At 35.9% G+C, this 23,628-nt stretch overlaps 3 protein-coding genes across 5 annotated transcripts; 1 reads left to right on the top strand and 2 right to left on the bottom strand.

The window, feature by feature from the left end:
• Positions 1 to 250: 250 nt before the first annotated feature.
• On the bottom strand, positions 251 to 4,604 carry LOC103577926 (peptide transporter family 1). The gene is made up of 9 exons (XM_014440683.2): positions 4,005 to 4,604; positions 3,410 to 3,488; positions 3,115 to 3,343; positions 2,334 to 2,608; positions 2,179 to 2,261; positions 1,621 to 2,037; positions 1,330 to 1,543; positions 687 to 1,264; positions 251 to 552 (listed from the first exon to the last, which is right to left on the bottom strand). The coding sequence occupies exons 1-9, from the start codon at positions 4,032 to 4,034 to the stop codon at positions 367 to 369; spliced, it is 2,091 nt and encodes a 696-aa protein (XP_014296169.2). The 5' UTR covers positions 4,035 to 4,604; the 3' UTR covers positions 251 to 366.
• A 1,677-nt stretch (positions 4,605 to 6,281) lies between these two features.
• On the top strand, positions 6,282 to 9,223 carry LOC103577925 (E3 ubiquitin-protein ligase NRDP1). Of its 3 annotated transcripts, XM_008558812.2 has the most exons (5): positions 6,282 to 6,704; positions 6,872 to 6,946; positions 7,022 to 7,126; positions 7,300 to 7,905; positions 7,972 to 9,223. In XM_008558812.2, the coding sequence occupies exons 3-5, from the start codon at positions 7,037 to 7,039 to the stop codon at positions 8,239 to 8,241; spliced, it is 966 nt and encodes a 321-aa protein (XP_008557034.1). In that variant the 5' UTR covers positions 6,282 to 6,704; positions 6,872 to 6,946; positions 7,022 to 7,036; the 3' UTR covers positions 8,242 to 9,223. The 3 variants fall into 3 exon arrangements, with proteins under 3 accessions (XP_008557034.1, XP_008557035.1, XP_008557032.1); XM_008558813.2 differs by having other exon boundaries at positions 6,872 to 7,126; positions 7,318 to 7,905; XM_008558810.2 differs by having other exon boundaries at positions 6,872 to 7,126.
• An 81-nt stretch (positions 9,224 to 9,304) lies between these two features.
• On the bottom strand, positions 9,305 to 23,578 carry LOC103577923 (laminin subunit alpha). The gene is made up of 16 exons (XM_008558809.2): positions 23,213 to 23,578; positions 22,463 to 22,609; positions 21,308 to 21,715; positions 20,880 to 21,093; positions 20,180 to 20,389; positions 19,839 to 20,111; positions 19,622 to 19,759; positions 19,263 to 19,535; positions 18,897 to 19,196; positions 18,649 to 18,807; positions 15,502 to 18,581; positions 13,679 to 15,377; positions 10,291 to 13,562; positions 10,065 to 10,224; positions 9,739 to 9,966; positions 9,305 to 9,675 (listed from the first exon to the last, which is right to left on the bottom strand). Exons 1-16 carry the CDS (start codon positions 23,417 to 23,419, stop codon positions 9,407 to 9,409), a joined length of 11,037 nt encoding a protein of 3,678 aa, XP_008557031.1. The 5' UTR covers positions 23,420 to 23,578; the 3' UTR covers positions 9,305 to 9,406.
• Between the last annotated feature and the right edge of the window lie 50 nt (positions 23,579 to 23,628).

Here is a 23,628-nt window from a genome sequence, read left to right as displayed (position 1 = left end):
GTATAATAATTGAAAAATAGTTGCCGAAGTGAGGCGAAAAAAATTTTTCGATCGTAAAGCACTCTCTGATGCTTCGTATCATGAGTCGTGCAATATTATATTGAAATAATTCAAAAATACATTATATATAAAATTTTATATATATATTAATAAAAATTCTATTTCTACTATAAATGCAAATATTAATAAATTAATTATGTTATAATAATAGTAGTTGTGAAATTTGAAAAACTTAAAATTTTCGCGGTATTACACTATTACTTAAAAACTTATAATTACAGACAATTAACTTATAAATCAACAAGTAAACAACATAATTAATTTTGGGTAATAATACAGCTTAAAAAATAATAAAAAATAAAATTTTTATTCATCATCTTTTGTGAAAGACAAATTAGTTTTTCCATAGTCTTTGAGTGTTGTACAGTTACTTGTTTCTGGGATTTCTTCATCACTATCATTGACGACAATGTATCTATAGAATTTGGCCATGACTGCAAATATCACCATGTCGACAATCATAAGTCCCGCGAAAAGGAAAAATTCATTTGCCTGATAGAAAAAAACATAATTAATTGTCATCATCGTCAATAATTGATATATAGAAGTAAGTAATCAGCAAATATCCGGTGGTATTGACCAATTAAAGGCCAAAGACATCAACATTTAATTACATATCAACTGACCTGTCTTTCAAAAATTTTTACTTCGGTAACTATCACGACAATGAAATTACCAGCGGCAGCAGTAAACAACCAAGCGGCTTGCAGCAAAGATTTCATGCTGACGGGAGCCTGAGAAAATGCAAACTCGAATCCTGTAATTGACAACAGCACTTCGCCCATGGTGATGATGACATACTGAGGAATCAACCAGAGTATGTGCATTGAATTCGGCTGAGTTACTGTCACTATTTTGGCTGTATTTAATTCTTTGGACGCGTAAGCCTGCACGGTATAAACGCCGCCCATGCGTAATACTATTTCGTTACTGACTTCGTTTACTTTGACTCTGTAAGTTCCTGGATCAAGGGGAACGAAGAGCGAATGCTCAACTTTGCCATTCACTACTGATTTATGAAGAATTTGATCTTTACTATTTACAATTTCTACAATTACTGGAGTGCCCAGAGCATTGTGTGTAAGTATCCGTACTGCTGGATTTCCAATTTCTGTTTTATTTACATGGTCTTCGTATTCATATGGACTAGAATCAGGTATCAAAGCGTAGGAGATCGCTTTCTTTTCAGTCAGATTTAATAATCCTATTGAAAATAATAATTCATTATCACTGGTAGTTTTTAAAATATAATTTACGGTTTTTGATTACCTCGATTTAATTTTTCAAAACCACATTTTGAAAAATTTGTCTCAAATTCGATTGAATTATCACCAATTGTATTTATATTTGTGTCTTGCCACATTGCAAATGGTGATATATCAAAGGTTTGATTATTATTTAATTTAATTCCTATATCACAATTATTTGGATTGAACAGCCTCAACTGCGCTAATCCGCTGGACGGTAATACTGGATATGTTTTCTATAATAATAGAGAATAATAATGTTATCGGCTTCATTGAAATGAGTGGTTCATTAATGAATTTATGAAATATTTACCTCGAGTTGCAGTTCCACGATACCAGAAACAATAAACGCGAGACCGCCAAGAAAGCCACCAGTGGCCATTTTTTTCAATGGCGTATTTATAAATTTAATTTTAGCCATTAAAGGATAAATGCAAGTGTCAAAAATGGGAATGAGTATGGCGATGAATATTGGATTGACAACTAGTAATTGGTCGGCTTTGAGAACAAAACTCCCGATCTGGCCATCCATCTTCGTCGCCTGGAATGTCCACCGCGATCCTTGTTGGTCGTATAGCGCCCAAAACAATGGCACTGGTATCAAAATTTTGATAACTTTAAGCGATGACTTTATGTTAGAAATCAACCTTGCGTCGTATTTATCATCCGCATAGTCTAGCCAATGATCATGGTTTTTTTCTCTCATGCTCATTTTTCTATAAATCGCATGCTAAAATTACCATTTAATCAATAAATTAATTAATCGCCAATAAATAATTAATAGTTTTTAACATTCGGGAAGTATAAGGGTTAGCCCGCAGGGCTAACCGTATTCTAGATTTTTTTTTTTTTTTTTCAATAATTGACTCACACAAATACACTTGGTAACACTAAGAATAACGTTTCCTTCAGGTTTTTTTATTCTGTACATCGGTTTTCCAAGTACAAAAATAACTACCAAATAAAAATAATAAATTTATTAATATTTTAACGTAATTAATAAATACTGGAATTTTGATTAATTACCAATTGATGAAATCATCAAAATAGCCGGAACAAGAAATGCAACAGAGTAACAAGTTTGATCTCCAAAACATTTAACGCTATGTCGCAATTCTGGAGTAGCAAATGTCGAGATCAACGAACCCAAATTAATAACAAAGTAAAAAAAAGAGAAAAACATTGCGAAATATTTTTCCTGCTGGGGAAGAATAAATTGGTCCCCACCAAAAGCCGAGACGCATGGTTTTATTCCACCAGTTCCCAGTGCAATCAGAAGTAAACCCAGGATGGAAAATTCTCTGCAAACAATATATTGCAATATAAATTACTTGTAACATTAAAAATATGACAAGTGTCATATAACTCAATCATGTAAACAGTTGTTAACTATTTTTCAGTTACTGATATATTACTCGTAATTAATTGCGTGATAATGATATATTTTAAAAAATTAATTATGTTTTACAACATATGCATACTTGTAAATTTTTTTCATGAAATATAATACATTGTTATATTATGTTGATTTTTCTTGTTTGAAAATTCAAAGTTACGTAACAAACAAGTATATAGATAAATTAATTTATATTTTTTATTCATGAGTAAATTAAAAATTCTTATCTTCAAGTAATTCAATTTACATTTTCAGAAAAATTTTCAACAGTGCAATGCATTTAATATGAAATCTCAAGTTTATTATTAAAATATACACGTTTTTTATGGAATTATATAACGAATCGCAATCAGGAACAGAAAAACTGGCCGGTAAGTGGAACATGTCCTTGAATTAAAATATATTTCTCACCTAATAGGTAACCCAAATGTAGGTGCGGCGCTTGCCGATAATAGAAGTTGTCCAATCGCGTAAACGATACTTAAATACAAAATGGTCCTGAACTTGCCTAGAAACGAATCTGCGATAATTGCACCAATTATCGGGAAGCAATACACAAGCATTGTGAATATATGATAGATAATTGTAGCCGTGTCATCACTGTATTCTAACTTGGAACTCAGGTACAAAGACAGTATTGCTATTAACATAATTAATGTATCCGGTTAAAATATTTTTACATATTTTATTAATCTAGATTACTTACTTCGCATTCCATAGTAAGAAAATCTTTCGCAGAATTCACTACTAATAATAAAGAATACGGCCTTCGGATATTTAAGTTTCTAAAATTAATAATTATTTTTAATATATATGTATATATATATATAATTTTAATCACGATTATTCCGTTATAACCAGATAATTTTCTTTTCTAAAAAGCAGAAATATTGGCAGTGGAAAAAATACAGTTTTCAGTCTAAAAACAGTACCCTCGTATAAAAAAACTTAAAGTATTATAGTTTGCACTGTAATAATTAATACAATTTCTTGTTATAAAATAATTACAATTATAGATACGAAACTTTACTGTTTCTGATGTATTGTTAGTTTATTAAAACTTTATTATCTATGAAACGCTTCTAATAACTGAAAAAAGTTTTATATAAAACTTTAATAATTCGTAAATCATTCCTTCGTCTTAAAAATATTGTAATTTTTATAGCTTCGAAGTAGAAGTACTTTGCTGATATTTGAAACTGTAATTTCTTCACTATTAATTTTTTCATGTAATTAATCAGCATTAAAAAATAATATTAATTAACATTTATTATTTTAATTAAATTAAAAGAAAAAATTACTTTTGTATCATTTTTTTCATCACCATTCATGATTGACTATTTCGATTAAAATAAAAACTTGATAAAAATAACTTGTCAATAAATTTTCACTCTGAATAGTTATTTAATGCAATCTTAATTTGATATCAATGTTTAATGGATTTAAAAAGCGTATTAAGATAAGAGTAATAAAAATTTTCTATTGTAGGCCTTGGCGACGGATTGACAGCGACTTAAAAATGCGACGAAACTCGAAAAAATAGATAAATAGTGCATAGTTACGCTTACGATGACAGTGAGAACGCGACTAAGTATAATTCATGTGACAAAGATTGTAACCAATAGAAATATGTATAAGAGCAGAGTCAAAGTTGTCATTATTCCCAAGGTCAATACAATACCAGTACCTTCGTAGGAATGCTGATATGACCAACTGTCATCAGACAGTATCGCAATGTCATTATTTTTAAAATCTCAGACTATTAAAACATAACTTAAGTGGTAAATTGAAGACAAACTGTTAACAGTTATGTGTCAACGGAACGTAACGAAGTAACATCACCTAGCATAATAATCATACTGCCACAATTTGTATTTGTAAAGGAGGCCAATGACTTGTTAAGTAAATTTATACAAGAGAATTCAATTTATTTTAATGATCTGTAGTAAATTTATTTCTTAATCTTTATTTAGTCTTTATATTAAAATGAACTCCGCTTCGAAGTAAATTTCACTCCGAGGGGATGAAATAAATAAACAGTCATCTGCTCCGTATTCACTCCGAAATTAATCCGCGTTCGCAGCAAATTTTTTACGGTGTAAAATATATAAATAATTATTTCTATTCTATGTTACAATAAAATTGGCTTTTTATATATAAAATTTATCTTATCTTTTCATTGAAATAAAGAAATTTCATACATGATAAATAAATTTTCCTTTGCTTTCATCCGATAATAGATTTCATTCCATGACAAAAATTATTAGTTTTAATTCTTATTTAAGTACACTTGTTTCATTTTATTTAAGTATTTAGTACGAAGTTTAAAAAAAATGACAATATTAATTTTTAATCATGTAGTACGCAAAGTATTGTGCGATGTGTGGCATTAAAAAAATTATGCTCAATCGGTGTTTCTCTGCTATCACAATAACAATTATATACAAAAGATATGTAAATTCATAGCACATTTTTCATAACTAACTAATAATGCCATTTGTTTATGTTACATAAAATATTTTTGCCGCTCAATATAAAATTTTAAACCTCCACTAAGTAAATTTTTATTTTACGTATATATAAATTATAATTTTATTTTAATTGTAAAAAAAAGATTTTTAAACTTTTTTTTTTTTAATGAAAACTAATTTTTAAAAAATTACCTTCTTAGAATTGTCTTTAGTTCCAATACTTTCTTCATTACCTAAAATAATTAATTAATTAATAAGAATCTTTGAAGAATATACAATTGATTTAATAAATCGTAATAATTACCGGGTTCTTCCGTTACCCGCATCATAATTATTAACAGTTAATTACAACAATAAACATAAAGAAAAAAATCGACTTATTAAATTAAAAAATTAGGTTGTCTCGCAGTAATCGTTGCGGATAAACTGCAAAGAGATATTAATATGATAGATACTTAAAGTTTAAATATAAGTCGCGCCTCTTATCTTTGCAAAAAAATTTTGATCTTTTTATTGCATCAATTATTTGATTTCGTGATACCGATAGTTTTAATTCTATTTATTCTGTATTTTATTTGTTATCAACTTCATTACATTTATCAACCGTAATCACTTTTTTACATTTCGTCCATGAAAAATAAAAAGTTTTTACAAGAAAAAAGTTGAGAGAGTCCATGGATCTTTTGCGATTTCCATTTCAAAGTATTAAATTATCAGTTGCAAAATTAATAATTCGCTGCCTTGGTATCATTTTTTATTAATAAAATATCTCAGGAACGGAGGGAAGGGGAATCAGGTATTTTTTTAATATCTATTTAAATTTAAATAATATTTATTTAATTATTAATATAATTATCATATTTTAATCATTAAAAATACATTATAAAAAATATATATGGATTTATATGTTTATAAAAATTGTATTTAGCTCATGAATATAAATATTAATAAATTAATTAAATAATAACAACAGCAGCGGTAGTGAGATTTAAATAATTTAATTTTTCGCGGGAGTTTCAAAGTTAACAAACCGCCATCTTGAGGCGCAGACAAAAACTAAATTCCCCGAAAAAGGTAATTCGGCATAATTGTGATATTGTTGTCTTTGTCTATCACTTGGCGTTTTTTATATATTTTTTTTTTGACATTACTTGTTTTATTTTTTAGTTACAAAAGTGACACAAGTGCAGCTACGAAACTTGTTTTCAATGATCGATCATTTTCATCATCAGTTTATTTCTCTCAACTCCAGCTAACAATTCATTTTACATAAATAAATTCTGCTATTCTTAAATATATCAAATCAACAAAACAAATTATTTTAAAAATATCTGGAGCAAACTATAAATATATGTAACAATAAAGTGGTCGTTGGTTTCCAAACGAGCAATTCATCTACCAAATTTGGAGAAAGGTCTAGTTCTTATCAAATTACTTCTGATACCGCTTCCAGGTCAATCCAGGTAACAGTCTGATGTCTGATGTCTGGTGTCTGGTGTCCTGGTTCTTTGGTGGGAGACCAACACTGAAGTAAGTCCAAAAAAAAAAAAATTAATCTCAGCTACCGGTACTTTTGTCGCATGTAAAAAAACAAAACTAAGACCTGGAACATCAAGTCCAGTCTCTTTACCACTGGAACATTATCATTATTTGTCATTACCATTGATAGCAATAATAAATGATAACTTTTGTTTCAGATAAAATATTGTAACCATGATTGAAATGTTTGTGAGGATTTCACATGTCATAGACACTGGAGTTTATTGAAAAGTGTGAGACTAACCTCGAATATCATCAAAAAATATATTTACTTGATAAAATATATGACTTGGACGTTTTATTTTAAGTGAGTAACGAAAAAAATGGGGTTTGACGTTAATAGATTCCAAGGAGAAGTCGATGAGGAATTAATATGTCCAATATGTTCTGGTGTACTCGAGGATCCTGTTCAGGTAAATTTTTTTTATTTTCATTTTTAATTCAATCAGATTTTTTATAAAATATAAATAATTATTTATTCACGTTATAATTTTTCAAAAATTTAATTTGAATAATTGAAATTTAAAAAAAAAAATAATGAGTAATAAAAAATAATATAAGACATGCAGTATCTGAAGAGCGTTAGGTGAGTGATGTGTTGCAGGCAGCTGTTTGTGAGCATGCATTTTGTCGTGTCTGCATCAACGAGTGGATCGGCCGTCAGCCGACGTGTCCTCTGGACAGGACGCCAATAACTCCAGCACAGCTGAGACCTGTCCCGCGGATTCTGAGAAATTTGCTGGCGCGCCTGTGCATTAACTGCGACAACATCGTCTACGGATGCCAGACGGTGATAAAGCTGGACAGTCTGGTGACACATCTAGAGGAATGCGAGTTCAACCCCAAGAGACCTGTGCCTTGTGAGCAGGGCTGCAGTCTCATTGTGCCCAAGGATGAACTTAAAAATCACAACTGCGTGCGCGAGCTCCGGAGCCTGATTCAGTCCCAGCATCAGAAACTCAGTGATATGAAACGCGAGTTAAGTGAACAGCAATTCCAAATGAATGAACAGAGACGTGAAATAAATTTACTTAAAGATTTTATGCGTGCTATGAGAGTTTCTAATCCAGCAATGCGGGCTATTGCTGACCAGATGGAACGCGATGAAGTTGTTAAATGGTCTGCTACACTTCCTCGTGCCCGAGTTACAAGATGGGGTGGTATGATTTCTACTCCAGATGAACTTTTACAAGTAATTATTTTATTTTTGTCAATCGTCTTGATAATTTTAATAATAATAATAATTTATATTTTTTAGACAATGATAAAAAGAACATTATCAGAATATAATTGTCCGCCACACGTGATTGACGAGCTGATGGAAAATTGCCACGAAAGAAAGTGGCCGCCGGGTCTGAGTTCACTCGAGACAAGACAAAACTCCCGGCGTCAGTATGAAAACTACGTCTGCAAACGGGTACCTGGTAAACAAGCTGTACTAGTACTTTATTGCGACAACACACACATGCCGGAAGACATGATGGTCGAACCGGGATTAGTTATGATTTTCGCTCACGGCATCGAGTAAATTTAAATAAAATTTTTAAAGTTTATTATTAATTAAATTAAATTAAACAAAGACGCTTTCCCAAGTGAATTACTATAAGAGTCATTATTATAAGTAACTTGTAAATTAATTGTTTGATTCGTCTTAAAAAAATCCATATTTTATAATCATTAAATTTAGTTTTTTTTTTTTTTTTCTTAAATTATTACTTAAACGTAGCTCGCACTTCTTCATTGGTAAATTAATAATTTTTATTTTTTTTAAGTTATGCAGGATTTTAAAATTAATTACAAAGACTGGCGCGCAAAAAAACTAAACTTTAAATATTTAATTATTTTGATCTCTTACTTACAATTTTATAATTAAGACTTATCAATAAGTAGTTATTATTATTATTATTCTTTTTTTTTTATATATATATTCCAAATGAACAATATAAATTAAAAATAATATTTTTTACTAGACTATATTTTTAAATTAAAATCAATAAGAGTATAAATTTTTATGGTGAAAGACAGAGTCGAGCGAATTTATCGCAAACCGAAAAACTGTGATAACACTTTACACCATTTAAAATCCTTAAACTCGTTCAATTATTAAATATATAGATTTTTTTGTTAATTAGTAAAATACTTGCTGCATACGTCATCAATTAAACAATTAATTAACAAAATAACAAATGCTTACAAACATCACAATCGACTTTGAAACTTTTTCGAACCCCAACAATTTTTATTGGAGTTTAAATTTCAAATGAATAATTAATGAAATTAATTTTTCAGTTAAGTGCTATGTGATATTTTAAGAAAGTACATAAATATATATGTATATATTTTTATTTGAAAAGTGTATTCAATTTAATTCTGATGATTTCAATAATTATTCTAAATCGAGTGATATGCGCACCATGTCCGATGCAATTAATTATAAATAATTAATTAATTATATCGATTGACAAATAATACATTTTTTAAAATTAATAAACATTTATATTAAATGTATTCCAGTGTTTTTTAGTTGATGGGATCCGTTAATATGCTTTGCTTATTATTTTTTGTAATTATTTCAATAAAAAAATTAAAAATCTTATATTTAATTATTTATTTATTATTTTTTTTTTCAGACTAACAAAATATATAAAAACTTATTCTAATTTGGTTTGTAAAAACGAATTTTACTTTTTTTTTTAAATTATTGGACACACTCCGGTGGTGACGTGTCCGAAGGCACGTTCAGGATCCGGAGTTATTTCATTTGAATTAATAATTATATTTTTAATACAGCCGACGTACTGCGAGTGAGATGTACTGCCGCGCAACCGCTTTCCGAGGAGCGGATGTCCGCCTATAAATATCGGATGCTTCGATAAAACACCCGCGGAATTTTTGTTCCCGATTCCTGGTGGTGCTGCTGCATGATCTACTGACAGTAGCACAGCATTCTTTTGCTTTACAGCTGAAATAATTATTTAAAATAATTAATTTTTTTAAATTTACTTATGAGTTAATAAAAAATTACCTCTGATATTGTGCCAGTTTCCGTCGCACAATGAATTAGGCATCTTTGGTACAAAGGAAGTTTCAATGGGACCTTTAGTTGTCTTCACCAAGAACTTGATGGTACCATTGACCATTTCCAGTAACAAGAAATCACGTTTTCCGTGTACGGATAATAAATGACCGGATGTTGATCTAGGCTTTATGTCCATTTGGATATCGACACTGCGTCCGACAGTAAATTTATCCACTGGTTAATTAAAAAAAAAATATCAATTACTATCATCAAAGTATTTAATTTAAAAATAATTATTGTAACTTTTCTTTTATTCAAGATTATAAACATACTCGCACGGAATAAATTGCTGCCGTTTCCGGGGTAGAAGAATACACCAGACTCGACTCGATTCGAGCATGGAATAACTCCAACTTTCTCATCAGGATCACCAACAGGCTGTCCGTTCATCATAAAGTTACTCAGGCACCCATTGAATGTCTTATTGGTTCCCTGAAAGAAAGTAGAAAAAATTTAAAAAAATGTCGTAAATTGTAAATAATTAATTAATGGTCTTACAATATTAGCTTGAACATTGGCAGACAGTTCGGGAAGTATTCCACCCAAGTAGAACGGAGGATTAACATCCATGGTGGCAGCATTGCCTTGTGAGTGTTCCGCGACCGCGAGATTTTCATCGACGATAAGCTCGCCGAAGTTGCCGCTCCTCTTGAAGACAATAGTGTGCCACTGGTTGTCGTTTATTTTTATTTCACTCTTGAGCCAGGCAGGTCCGGTGCCGCAGTCGAATGAGTAATGAACGCGGCCACCTTGAATGTAAACAGCAATAAAGTGATTTTTGGTGATCGCCGAGCTGTAGAAAATGATTCCTTCGTCTGCGGCGGTCTTCAAATCTATCTGAAGATCGTAGTCATCCTTGTACCGGCCATTCAGCGATCCGTATTCCAGTCTGCTGTTTCTGGCGGTTCCGAATCTCCAACCACTCTCACTTTCAGGGTCGACTGCAGGCATGTATGGGAGTTTGCAAGAATCTACTGTGTAAGGAGGCGCCGGTGTGGTCATTGGCTCCACAGGTCTCTCGGGTCTCTCAGGTTTCTCGGGTTCTTCAGGTTCATCTGGCTCTTCAGTAGGCGCTTCAGTCAAGGGAGCATTGAGGGTAACTCGTCCCTCGACTTCATTAGGACCTGGTTCAACGGTGTCGACCTCAACGTCAATAATATTGCTCTTAGTTGAAGCCATTGTTATTGTTTCAGGCAGTCCAGTGACAGGTGGAGGAGGCCAGACCCCAATATCAGTTTCAGTCGGCAGATAAGCAGGAGTCTCACCACCCAAACACTTACCGAGGAAGGCATTGGGGCGTTCTTTTGTATTAGCGAAGTTTATGATCTCTCCATTGAGAGTCGCATCGCCAATGCATCCGACAAATGGCTCCGTGGACTTTGAACCACTTGGTGCATTAGGTAACCCACCGATATACAAATTTCCTTTGCGAATACTCAAAGCGGGAGGAGGGTAATCTGTTACAAAGTTATCAATATCGTCAATGTCTATCCTCAGGGCGGTGTCATCGTGAGTTGCAGTGACGACGTGCCACTCATTGTCATTGAATTTGTTACCAGCGCTGCTACTCCGGACGACTTCGCCTTGGCTCTTGAAGACCAGGACTCCGTCTTCGATGGACAACGCGCTGTTGGACGTCTGATCAGCATCAGTGGCGTAGAAGATGAGACCATTGTCTGCTGTGGTCTTGAACTTGAGGTTCACCTGCAGCGTTGGATCAGCGGTTACGTTCTGCCATTTTACATAACCAGGTGAGTCTTCTTCAAACGATACTAAGCTTGCGAATCTCACTGGACATCCTGGCATTACACCAAACGCCTGAGAATTCCTACTGAGATCAACTGAAGTGTCTAGAATTACAACTTCGTCAATGCAGCCCTCGAAACCGAGATTAGACACGGATCTGTACGAGTGTCGTATGTTTGGTGGATACCCGCCCACATATATGTGGTCATTTGCAGCCAGAGTCTTTCCGCCAGCTTCTATTTCATTTTTCGCTACCATGAAACCGTCGATCTCCATCAAACCAATGCCTCCGAGTCTCCGGGCCTCGAGAGTGTGCCACTCCCCATCGTTGTACTTTTGCTGAGAGATTAGAGCCACCGGGCCGTCTCCCAGATCAAACTGGTACAGCACTTGTCCATTTTTCATCTCCAGCGCCAGGAAGTGTCTGCCCTTACCCATCAAATACATCAATCCATCTTCAGCGAAGGTCTTGAAGTTCATCTTCAAGCTGAATTTCGAAGGATCGTGTCGTATTTGCGAGTTCTTCATACTCAGGACCGCAAACCCGTTTCTGTCAAACCTGTAGCCTGTGCTGGGAGTAAAGTCAATAAGTTTGTCGCGTTCCATAGCGCCTTCCTGATTGTTCTCTCCCTTGATAAAGTTCCAGAACGACACAGGAATATCTCCGATAACGAGATCCTCCATTTGTCCTTCAAACGAGGACGCGGTCACGACATCTGGAGTCTGGAATGACGTTGGATAGCCACCGACGAATAGTTTCGAGTGCTCCTGATCCAAATTGAATATTGAGTAAGTACCTGGTAGAACTTGTTCCTTGACAGTCTGCTCGTCTCTTCCTTCTCCGATGTCCTCGCGTACGATGAGTTTTACATTCTTACCGGTTCTGTCGACAATTATCTGACGCCATACATTGTCCGACACGTATTTATTGTTAATAATCTTCACTGGACCAGAACCCAAGTCGATAATCAGTACCGGGTAACCGCCTTCGATCATCAGCGCCAGGAAATCATGAGTTTTATGCCGCGTCACCTTTCCTCTGTCTTCATTTCCGAGGTACAGAAGGAATCCATTGGCTTTGTCTGTTCTAAAGTACAAAGACAACTTAGTGGACGTCGCTAGTAAAGGAAGACTTTCTGGATTCTTCAACTGCAAGGTCGTGTTACGATAGAATGTCACCCCTATTTTGAACCGATCAGCGAGTTCTCGCGCATTAGCTATTTTATTCTTCAAAGCTTCTATTTTGAGCTTTAAATCATTACCAGTAACGTCAATACTATTTTGAGTCTCTCCCAATTTGCTCAACAAGTCCGCCATGTTGGGCAGAACTTTGCTGACCGAATCCAACTGCTTCTTGGCCTGAGAGACATCGCGCATTGAATCCGTAGTGTCTTTAGTCAAATTCTTAGTGTCTTTTAAATCATTTGAAATTTTATTTACGACGCCGTCCATGCGGTCCATCGAATTGTTGATCGTCTGTTCAATCTCATTGGCCTCCTGGGTGAGATCGTCCATCGGCGAGCCTGTACTCAATGACAATTGGTTCAGTGTACTATTAATTCTATCAAGCGCCTCAGTATTTTTTTTATTCTGCTTAGCGATGTAATTGTTAAACTCCTGAGCTTGGTCTAAATCTGCCTCGAGTTTTCCCTCCGTGGTTGCCAGCGCGGACTCGGCAAGACTCAGTAATTTTGACGAGCGCTCAAGTGTTTCGCTGGTTTTTCTGTCAATGCCGTTTGAAAGTGCTGTCGCGTTAGTTGCAGCCTGAGCAGCTTCGTAAGCTGCGTCGCGAGCTTCTTGAATAGCGCGTTCGATATCTCGATAAGCTGACACTGCTCTCACTGCACTTGTGTTACGTGTACCGTTCAATATATTATCTAGCTCAATTGACAGTACGTAAAGATTCTCTGCATGCTCGTCAGCTCTTCCTACAATATCTATCACATCCAGAAGGTCATCGTCATTTTGATTTAAGGTGTTGTTCAATTGATCAAGCGACTCTTGATTTTTACTCGCCAAATCACCTATAAAAAAAATAATTAATTATATTTGTGAATTTATTTTATAATTAAATTATTAACGAAACTATCGGCTTTAGTTTAATTTGCTAGCAATTAAAAATATATGATAATTTACTTACGCAGAGTTTTAAAATTATCATCTGCTTCATTCAAATACATGGTAGCATTTTTATTCAAATTTTGTCCAGTTATAATGTCATCTTGGCTCTCAGTAGTTGCATTTTTTATTAATGAATCAAAATTACCAAACCCTTTAGATCTCTTATTGTCATCAATCAATTTTTCAGCTGCGCGTGTAAGTTCATCGGCTTTGGCAGTAATAATATAAAAGTCGTCAACCTTCATGCTAAAGTTATGAATTTTTTCTCCTAATTTACTGGCAGCGGAGCTCAAATTACTCACAGGGAAGTTGTACTCAGTCATTTCAGATACCAAACCATTTGCGTGATCTGATTGATCGATAGCTTTGTCTCTAAAAGTTACAAAAGATACATTTTTTATTTTATTTAATATCTCATTGGCTTCTTTAAGCGCGCTGTCGATTTTTGCGGCAGTGCCCTGGCCGATGTTGGTCGCCAGGTACTGGATTTCTGAGATGATTGTGTTTACAGAATTTATTTCCTTCCTAACATCCGTTTCCAAATTGTTCATTTCAACTAGAGTATTCTCGGCCCCATTTTTCCATCTCATGCTGTCGTCGGCGGTGTACTCGACGCGTCTCTTCTGCGTGGAAACCTCTTGGTCAAGTTTTGTTATTTCTTGCTGCAGAGGAACAAAGTCAATGCGACTTGAGTCAAGTAATTTAACGTCTGGATATAATTCATTGACGCTATCGTTGACGAATTTCAAACGTTGGTTGGTGTAATAGCTTTCAGCGACGGTGTTGAACTCTTGAGCTACTGGAGATAGGAGTGCCTCGAGTTGATCAGTGACGTCGAGAAGATCGTCAATACAAGAGTCACATTCGTAGCACCCGTCGCCTTCTTTTAGGACCCAGCGATAAGGACAGTGGTCGCATTTCTCTCCAATAACTCCGGGTAAGCAGGAACACTGACCAGTTGTCGTATTACACGAGGCTCCGAGTGAGTATCCGGTGTTACAGTTGCAGGAGGTGCAGCCTTCTGGTCCGTAATTCCAGAAGCCAGCGATACATCGGTCACATTTACGTCCGGTGACACCTGGCTTACATTTACATTGTCCTGATGAGAGGTCGCACTGGGCATATTCTGAAGCAAGACCGCAGTCACAAGCTTGGCATCCGTTACAGGAGTTGAAACCGAAATGATTCTCTGCACAACGATCGCATTTTTCACCGATGACGTTGATTTTGCACTCGCAGAGCCCGTTGTAGCTGTCGCAGCGCTCCATTCCGCAAGATTCGCACTGACATGTTCTGCAGTCTTTGCGCTCGACGGCGTCCCCGTAGAATCCTGGGGCACAGAGGTTACAGGCCTCGCCGTAGGTGTTGTTTAAGCAGTGGAGACACTCGCCGGTTATCGAATCGCAGGAGCCTATGTCGTTGGTGTCGATGTTGCCGGAACACTCGCAGAGTTTACAGAACTCGCCCTCGATGTTCGGGTCACCGTAGAAACCTGCGGCGCAAGATTCACAGCGCGCTCCGTAGTAACCGGGCAGACAGTCACAGCTGATTTTGTTCCCTGCTTCGTTAACTTCACAGCCGGTGGCAAAGTTGTTGGAGGCTATGGGTAGAGGACAGGCACAGATTAAACAGTCAGTTGGAGTTCCGATAGTTGCGTTACCGTAGTAACCTTGTTCACAGAATTCACAGTGGTCGCCGGTTGTTCCATTTTTACAATTCTGAAATAAAATTGAAATTTTTAATTAATATTTAATCTAAATGACTTGGTCTCGTGTCAAATAACCTGATACCAAGTCAACTGATCCGGTACCAAGTCCTAAATTATAAAAAAATAAAACTTACGTGACAAATTCCAGTTTTAACATCACAAGTGTCAGCATGTCCATTACATTGACAACGTACACAAGAGCCACCATAAGGTCCCGACTCAACTCTATAATATCCCGGAGCACATTCTTCACACGAAAGACCCTGATAGTTAGGCGGGCACTGGCACTGCTCGACACTGCTCGCTTGCTCGCTTCCTGGGATATAAGTGTCCGTAGTCGTATCCATCGTAACATCCGACAACGTCGCCGCGATACTTGGCTCCCAATACGTTCCTCTAATATAAACCCCCTTCAAATTCTCTAGCGTCACCAGCATTTGTTCGCGCGTGACATCAACATTTCCCATCGTGATAAAGTTAGACTCGACAAGCGCCACCGAGGCTCCGAAGTTCGTAAACGAAGGCGGCTGTTCCTCGCCATAGTGCAGCAGGACACTATCGCTGCCCATCAGAATGACATCAGGTCCTGCGATAGCTTTACCAAATGGCCCAGTGCTGTAGAAAACAGTATAGTTGAGCGTTCCGCCATAGGATGTCAATTTTTTGCCCAAATAATTACTTGGAGCCGAGAAGTAGACAATATTTGAAAAGGTTTCATTGTTAGTGAGACTGACCATTATGGAAGTGTCGTTGTATTCTTGCGGAATAATTGTCAATATCGTAACATTGCCCGTCTTGTCATTAACTAACGCAACATCCCAATCAATCATATTGTACTCGTAAGCCCGGTAAAGGTTAGCCGAATCACATCTGGTTGTTTTTCCAAAGCAGAAGCACTTGCTACATCCCTCGGCATTGTCCTCCTGCAAATTAAATGTCCCTGGCTTACAAATATCACACGCAGAACCATCAACATTGGCTTTACAATAACACTCAGCAGTATACTGGTCACAAATTTCCGCTGTAGTACCTTTGAAATCGCAGTCACAGGCTTCACAGTACGGGAACTGGGTGTATCCATTCTGACATTTGTCACACTGCCGCCCGACGACATTTTCCTTGCACTTACACGTGCCATTGAGGAGATCGCACTGCATGTCACCATTGAGGACACCAGCAGGTGAGCAGTTGCACTCCTCACAACCGATGATCGGGTGGAATCCATAAGTACCTTCCTCACACTGATCACAACGTTCCCCAGTGACTCTAGACGGGCAAATACACTCACCCCGCTCCGGTTCACAGATCGCCGTGATCGGACAATCACACGGCCGACAATTTGGATACCCATAGAAACCAGTCTTACAAATCTCACAGCGACGACCAATGATATTTGGTTTGCAGGGACACTGTCCGCCAAATTTGTCACACTCGAAGCTCGTGGTACCGTGGGCGCTGCAGTGACAAGGCAACGCTCCGTTGTTGTAATTTGCGGTCAGTGAAAATATTGAATCGCGACAAAAACCGTCATCTGTAGTATTAATATGGAAATGATTGTTACCACAGCGTTTAATAAATTCTTTGGTCTGATCGATTTGGATTTTCTTCAATACCTTGTCGTCATACTGATCCGCTGGTATTATCAACAAGTAGTCGAGCCAAATACTCGGGCCGGGATTTTTCAAACTTATAACGACATTCTCAATTAACTGAAACTTTAAATTACCGTCAAGTTGACGGATTATGCTACGACATCCGCTGTTACTTGGACAATGAGGTACCGCAACTTTTGATTCATAAAATTTACCATTCTGCACAATAACTTCCAGCTCAAACTCCGGGTTATTAGGCTGGTAATATTGAATTACAAAAACATAGTCACCAGGTTGGGGTACTTTAGTTTTTATATCAATGAAAGCATTGTTATTATTATCCAAATAAATAAGCTTGGTTGTGTTGTCAAATATACCAGGTGGACGGTTGTCAAGTTCTACATCCTCAGCGTGAGCTTCGAACTCAACTTTTTTAGCATCGGCGCCTCCTGGGAATATTCCCTGGACACATTTACCGTTTTTACGCACGCAGACTGATTTCGGCTTGATATAATCCAGCGACCAGCGTTCGTAAGGTATTGCTACGATGGATTCGACGGCAATGTTCGAATGCGGTTCGCCGGTTAACACCAGAGTTGCGTAATTTGTAGAGAAATTAGAGACGGCTATTTTGCCATGTCTGTCTGTGACAACTTGGCGACAAATGCTGGTGTATTTACACGGGTAAAGTGTCGCTTTACCTTGGAAACTGGTATTTACTCCAATCAAGAGAGTCGAAGTTGATTTATCTTGGCGTGATGTTACGTAAGTCACCAGCAGAATGTAAGAACCGGGTTTCGAAACACGGAACTCAAAGAGAATCCGCTTCTGCTGGTCATTAATCAGCGGTATTTCGTCCTGACCGATTTCGCTGAGTACGTCGTAGTCAGTAAAATACTCGGTCAAAGGGAATCTACCGGAATCGGTGTCCAAGAAACCACCAGAGCCGTGTACTGAATCAAAGTCTTTGACATTTGGATAATCATAGTGACGACACAGACCCACTTGTCCTATTTCGCAGGGAACATCAACGTCCTGAGTTAGAATTGTCGCTTCATAATACTCAGCTGGCAAGAGAACGAAGTAATCGAGGAATAAATTTTTCTCAGTCGCGATACTTATTGACCAGTATCCGGGATTCATTACCATCGTCGCGGGTAAGTTGCCGTGGACGCCGGCAACGGTTACGAATGCGGGTTCATTTGTTGGTTTGAGCTGGACTTTGAAAGTCTGTTCGATCTCTTGCGGATTATCTGGAGTAATTTTTATATTACCGAGAACTGGCTCAGAGTTTTTGTTGACGAACCGGAGAACCATGCGATTGAGTGATGGCTTGGAGATGTAGACGCGTTGGATTATTTCATTCTGCAAAGCTGAAAATACTGCGTAACCTTTCCAACTGTAACCAGGGAAACTGTCCTCCGCGAAACCGTAGCGCACTGGGCTGTTACTTGGCGTGCGTCCGTCCTCAACTTCATACTGAAATTGGTGAAGTGTCGGGAAGTAATGAGCTTTAAGAGGTTCCGTACAAGTTTGCCCTGTGACTCGCGGCTGACATGGACATTGCCCGGTTTTTTTGTCACAAATTGAACTTATCGAGCCACCGATATCACAAGCGCACACTAGAAAAAAAAAGTTTTGTCAGGTAACAAAAATTAAACATAGAAATTATTTAAACAAATAATTTACCTGAACATCCAAACAGATTTGATTCTTCTAAATTATAAGTTCCGTCAACACATTGATCACATGCGCGACTAGTAACTCCTGGTTTACAAATACATTGACCCGATTTGGTGTCACATTCGCCAATACTTCCAATAACACCAGGAATATTACAGTTACAGTCTAAAAATATGCAAATTATTTAGTCTCCAGCTAATTTTATCATCAGCGAATTATCAGTAGAATAAATCAACCTAAAATAAAAGCAATACCTTCACAACCATCAGGATTAGCCTGCTGCAAGTTCCAATACAGTGGCTTACACTGATTGCAAATTCTTCCCTGGACTCGATCCTTGCACTGGCACAATTCGCCCGCTGGCAGAGATCCACATCCAGTAAAAGACTTAGGAACACCGGCGGGATCACAATTACAGCCTTCACATCTTGGGAAATTGTAGAACCCTTCTTTACATTGATCACACTGCAATCCATCAAAGTTTTCATGACACTGGCATTTGCCTTCAGTGTCACAAGACACTCCTATCGATCCATGGCTATCACAATTACAGCCTGAAATTAATCAGTAATTGATTAATCAATCAAACAACTGATAAGGAATATAAAATGTATACTTACTGATACAATCGGGGTACATAAAGTAACCAGGACTACATTGATCGCAAGAACGTCCAGCGAAATTACCAAGACACGAACATTTCCCATTGACATCACAGCTTATTGATGAGGAACCAACGGAACTGCAATTACAAGGCCTACAATTTGGATATCCGTAATATCCGCTGATGCATTGGTCACATCTTGCCCCTCCGTAGCCTTCTTTACAGAGACAACTGCCGTCTCTTTTGTTACATACTTGTGGCTCTGTTCCTCTTGCATCACAATTACAATCTTCATACAAATAATTATTCAATCAATTAATTGATACTAATAATAGTAATTTAAAAAGTTTATTTTGTTAAAAAAATTAAACTTACAATTACAAACTGGATAATTATAGTAACCATCTTCACAGATATCACAAGTTCTGCCTCCGTAATTATTCTTACATGTACAATTACCCGTCACGACGTCACAGACGTCGTTGAGTGATCCTTGTGGATTACATTCGCAAGCTGAAATTATTTTAAATAATGAGTTTTTCATTAAATTTTTAGAGTGTACGTATGTATGTATAATTAATGGAGTACGTACGTAGACATTCAGGAAATTTATAGTATCCCTCGGCGCAAAGATTACAATAAGCACCGGCATAATTTTGTTTGCATGGACAGCTGCCGTCAACGGCTTCGCAATGATAACCGTCAGTTCCACCTAGATGACATTCACAGGGACGACAATTTGGGTACCCAAAGTAACCGTAGGCACAAGAGTCGCAATCGGGGGCTGTGAATTCTTGGCGACATTCACATTTCCCCGTTGACTCCGCGCAGTTGCCGGTTGAATAGAAAAAGTCACAGTCACATCCTGAGGAAAATATTTAATTATTGAGTAATTAGTTAATTAATTAACTAATTTAAATGGACGATAATTACGTTGACAAACATCAGTTGCGTTCAAGGGTTTGCCTTCGGGTCTGAAGTACTTGGGTTTACATTGATTACAATTTATTCCTTGTGTATTGTGTGCGCAATTTTGGCAAACGCCACCTCCTTCGTAAGCGCCGTGTATGTCAAGTGATAAATGTTTTTCATCTACTTCCGGGTCGTAAATACACTCGGTCGAGTGTCCGAAACAATTACAAGCTACAGAAATAATTTTTTTATTAAAAAAATCTGAGCAGTTATTTTATAATTCGGGTTTCATAAATTGTTCAAAATTATTTTATGTACACACAAAAAAATTTGAAAGAATAGAACTCAAGATTTTCAAATATTCCGATGTATTCCAAATATAGATTCCAAATATATTACGATTTATTTTATTTTAAAACCGGGGGAATGAAGAGGGACTTTATCATAATATTGATAAAAAAATGAACTTTCACCTCAACTCCAAATCTATCTGACACACATTTTTCTCAGTAAACGTTCTTATAGAGTTTGATACTCTAACCTTCCGGTAAAAAATTATTTTTGTATTTTTTACGGCAAATATTAAATTCGAAGCGGCTTTGAAAATTACCATCAAAGACTGGGCTTAAGAATTTTTTTTTTTTTTTTTTATGTATGCAAAATGATTTTGAACAGAGTGAAAAAAGAATTGCTAAATGACAGCTAATTAGTGTGTACGCACGTTCACAAGTGAACTTCTTGAATGCTGTAGAAATCTGCCATTTTTTTTGTTGGAATCCTGGCAAACAAGAGGCGCACTGAGGGCCATAAGTATTGTGCTGGCAAATACATTCTAATTTTTTCGGCTGCTTTGGATCACGAATATCACACGTGTCTGCGTGCCCATTACACATACATCGTCCACCGATACTTATATCTTTTATTGAATAAAAGTACTAAAAGCAAATAAAATAAAAAGTTATAGAAGTAAAAACTTCAAAATTTAAATTATCAATGAATGAGTTTATTGAAAAATCTTATAAGTTTATCTATAGTTTATCAGGCGATAAAGATAAACAAGTGGGTCATTGACTGCTTCCATAAATTAAAAATTAACTAAAAATTCAAGGAATAAAAAATTTATATTTAACTAATTTTTTGAGAACTTACTCTCCTAGTTACTGTTGGATCTTGACGAGCGACGGACATCAAGTGTCCGAGTAAATTTTTAGTCCTCAGAAAACGGAAGCGTACATTAGTAGCGCGGGTCCACTCTTGCAGAAGACTCGAGTTGAAGTAATGAGAGGCTGCCGGACGGTTATTTAAAATAGAAATCGGTATTTCACCGCCTTCCAGAGGTACAATTTTCGAGTACTCAGTTGTACAAATTACGCTGTCGTCTCGTGTTATCGGTGTCCTGCTATCAACGCCGAAGTATGTAAGACAATCGCTTGCTGAGTCAGAGAAATACTGCCATGGCTGCCAAGTTTTCCCGTAATCTTTTGACTTTTCCAAGACCCATAGTCCTGGACGAGGTGAATTTCCCATACGAATGTAAACATATGCCACATGGAATTCCTATGGAAAAAATATTTTACTCGTAATTTTTTTTTTTTTTTAATCACTAATTTATTAAAAATTATTTTAATAATTCATAGTTATTATAAGTAATAAACATTTTTCAAGTTTTTTTTTAAATTCATACGATACTTGGATTTTCTTTATATCTTAATCTATAAGTTAATAAAAAAAAAAAAATGTGGGAGTAATTTCTCTTGAAACTTAAAAAGGGTCTGATGGCCAGATGCGTGTTTTTTAAACACAAACATTTATATCTTGGTCTTGGTCTTGTTCTTCTCTTCCATTCTGTTTCTATTCCCCCTACACGACTCTTATGATGAATTCCAAAGACACATGTGCGGGTTTAGAGCCCTTCTGCCATCGCAGTCCTTATTCTAAGAATAATCTCGACTTTAAAACCCCGAGTTGATATTTTATAGTTTTAAAATTAATAAAATATTTTTGTTTTAAATTTAGTGGCCATTATAAAACAATACTCCGTTGGAATTACATAAAAAGTTAATATATTTAAAAAAGATTAAATATTATCTGAGCGATAGTAAGTTTCCTGTCTCAACGGAAGCCGCCTACGTATTTGATAGCTCATCATTTTATCAAATGTCTTTCTTTGAATACTCATGATAAATTTATGTATGCATATTTTCTGTTATATCATTTCTCCATACATACATAAAACTTATTTAAAATCTTTTAAATTCGCGAAACCCATTTATTTATTACTTGATTAAATTAAAAATACTTTACCTGCCCCAAATTAATTGTCAAATTAACTTCATTGTACTTCATTCCACGTGACAGAGGCGGCGATTGCCACCAGGTTTCCATTCCATCGACTGCATGTTCCGGGGGATGAAATTTTTCCGGTATCGTGGGATCACAAACATCACAGACCTTATTTCAAATTCAAATATATCATTAATAATTCATGCTGCATCTTAACATATATGATTACATACAATCCGCACAGAGAGTTAATAATAGTCAAGTACTAGATGTTTTTATTCAAAAAGTTGATAAATGTAATTATTCTTATTTAAAAAAGGGATAGTTAAATTTTTGAACCGTTGCTGGTTCAAATTATTAGTATGTATTTTTATATTTCCATGCAGTAATAAGAGTAATATAAGACAAGTTAAGTATACATAAGTTATTTTTGGTCATAAGAACCCAACAGTTTCAACGGACTCAGTATGTAGTTTACAGAGAACTTACATCAGTAAACCCATAACTCAAATTGATAACATATTTAGTAGGGCTATCTCAGGTCATTTTTATCTTTTACACTTCTTTTTATAACTGCTTCAAAGAAAGTAACTAAAATTTATTATCATATATTAAATATATTTATAAATTATATAATTATTTATTTAAAAAAAATTAAAAAAATTTTTGACCACGCGAAATTAATTAAGTTTTTAATTTTTGAAAGGAAAGTCGGAAAAAAATGATGAATGGAGAGAAAAATATTATGAGTTATTGTAATTTAGTATTTACTTGGCCTTGAATGAGATTAACTTCGGTGTCCTGATCGGAATTGGCACCCACAAGCTTACAATACAATTCAGGACCGGGAGTATCAACACCACACGTTGCTGAGGCTATTATTTCTTTTCCTTCAGCTAAATTGAAGTAAGGAGGGGTCAAGATTTCTGCATTTATGCTTTGGATAATAAATCCAAGGCACAGCAGCACCCACCTCATTTTTAATGAAACTATTTTAATGACTTATTGTTAATTACACTTATCAAGTTTGTTAAATATAAATAATAATAATAAGATTGAGCGATAATTGTTTCCCTCTTGGTAATAGGATCGAGCCGGCTTGGCTTCTGCATCCAAACTGAACAGATCCAGACTAAATTCAGATCACAGGCTCTGCTCGTTGGTAGTTGTTAGTATAGTAGTTGTAG

This window comes from Microplitis demolitor, chromosome 1 (genome assembly GCF_026212275.2).
Source record: "Microplitis demolitor isolate Queensland-Clemson2020A chromosome 1, iyMicDemo2.1a, whole genome shotgun sequence".
NCBI classification, from domain to species: domain Eukaryota; kingdom Metazoa; phylum Arthropoda; class Insecta; order Hymenoptera; family Braconidae; genus Microplitis; species Microplitis demolitor.
The sequence above is the reverse complement of the archived record's forward strand: the minus strand, read 5'-3'. Positions and strand labels throughout refer to the sequence as shown.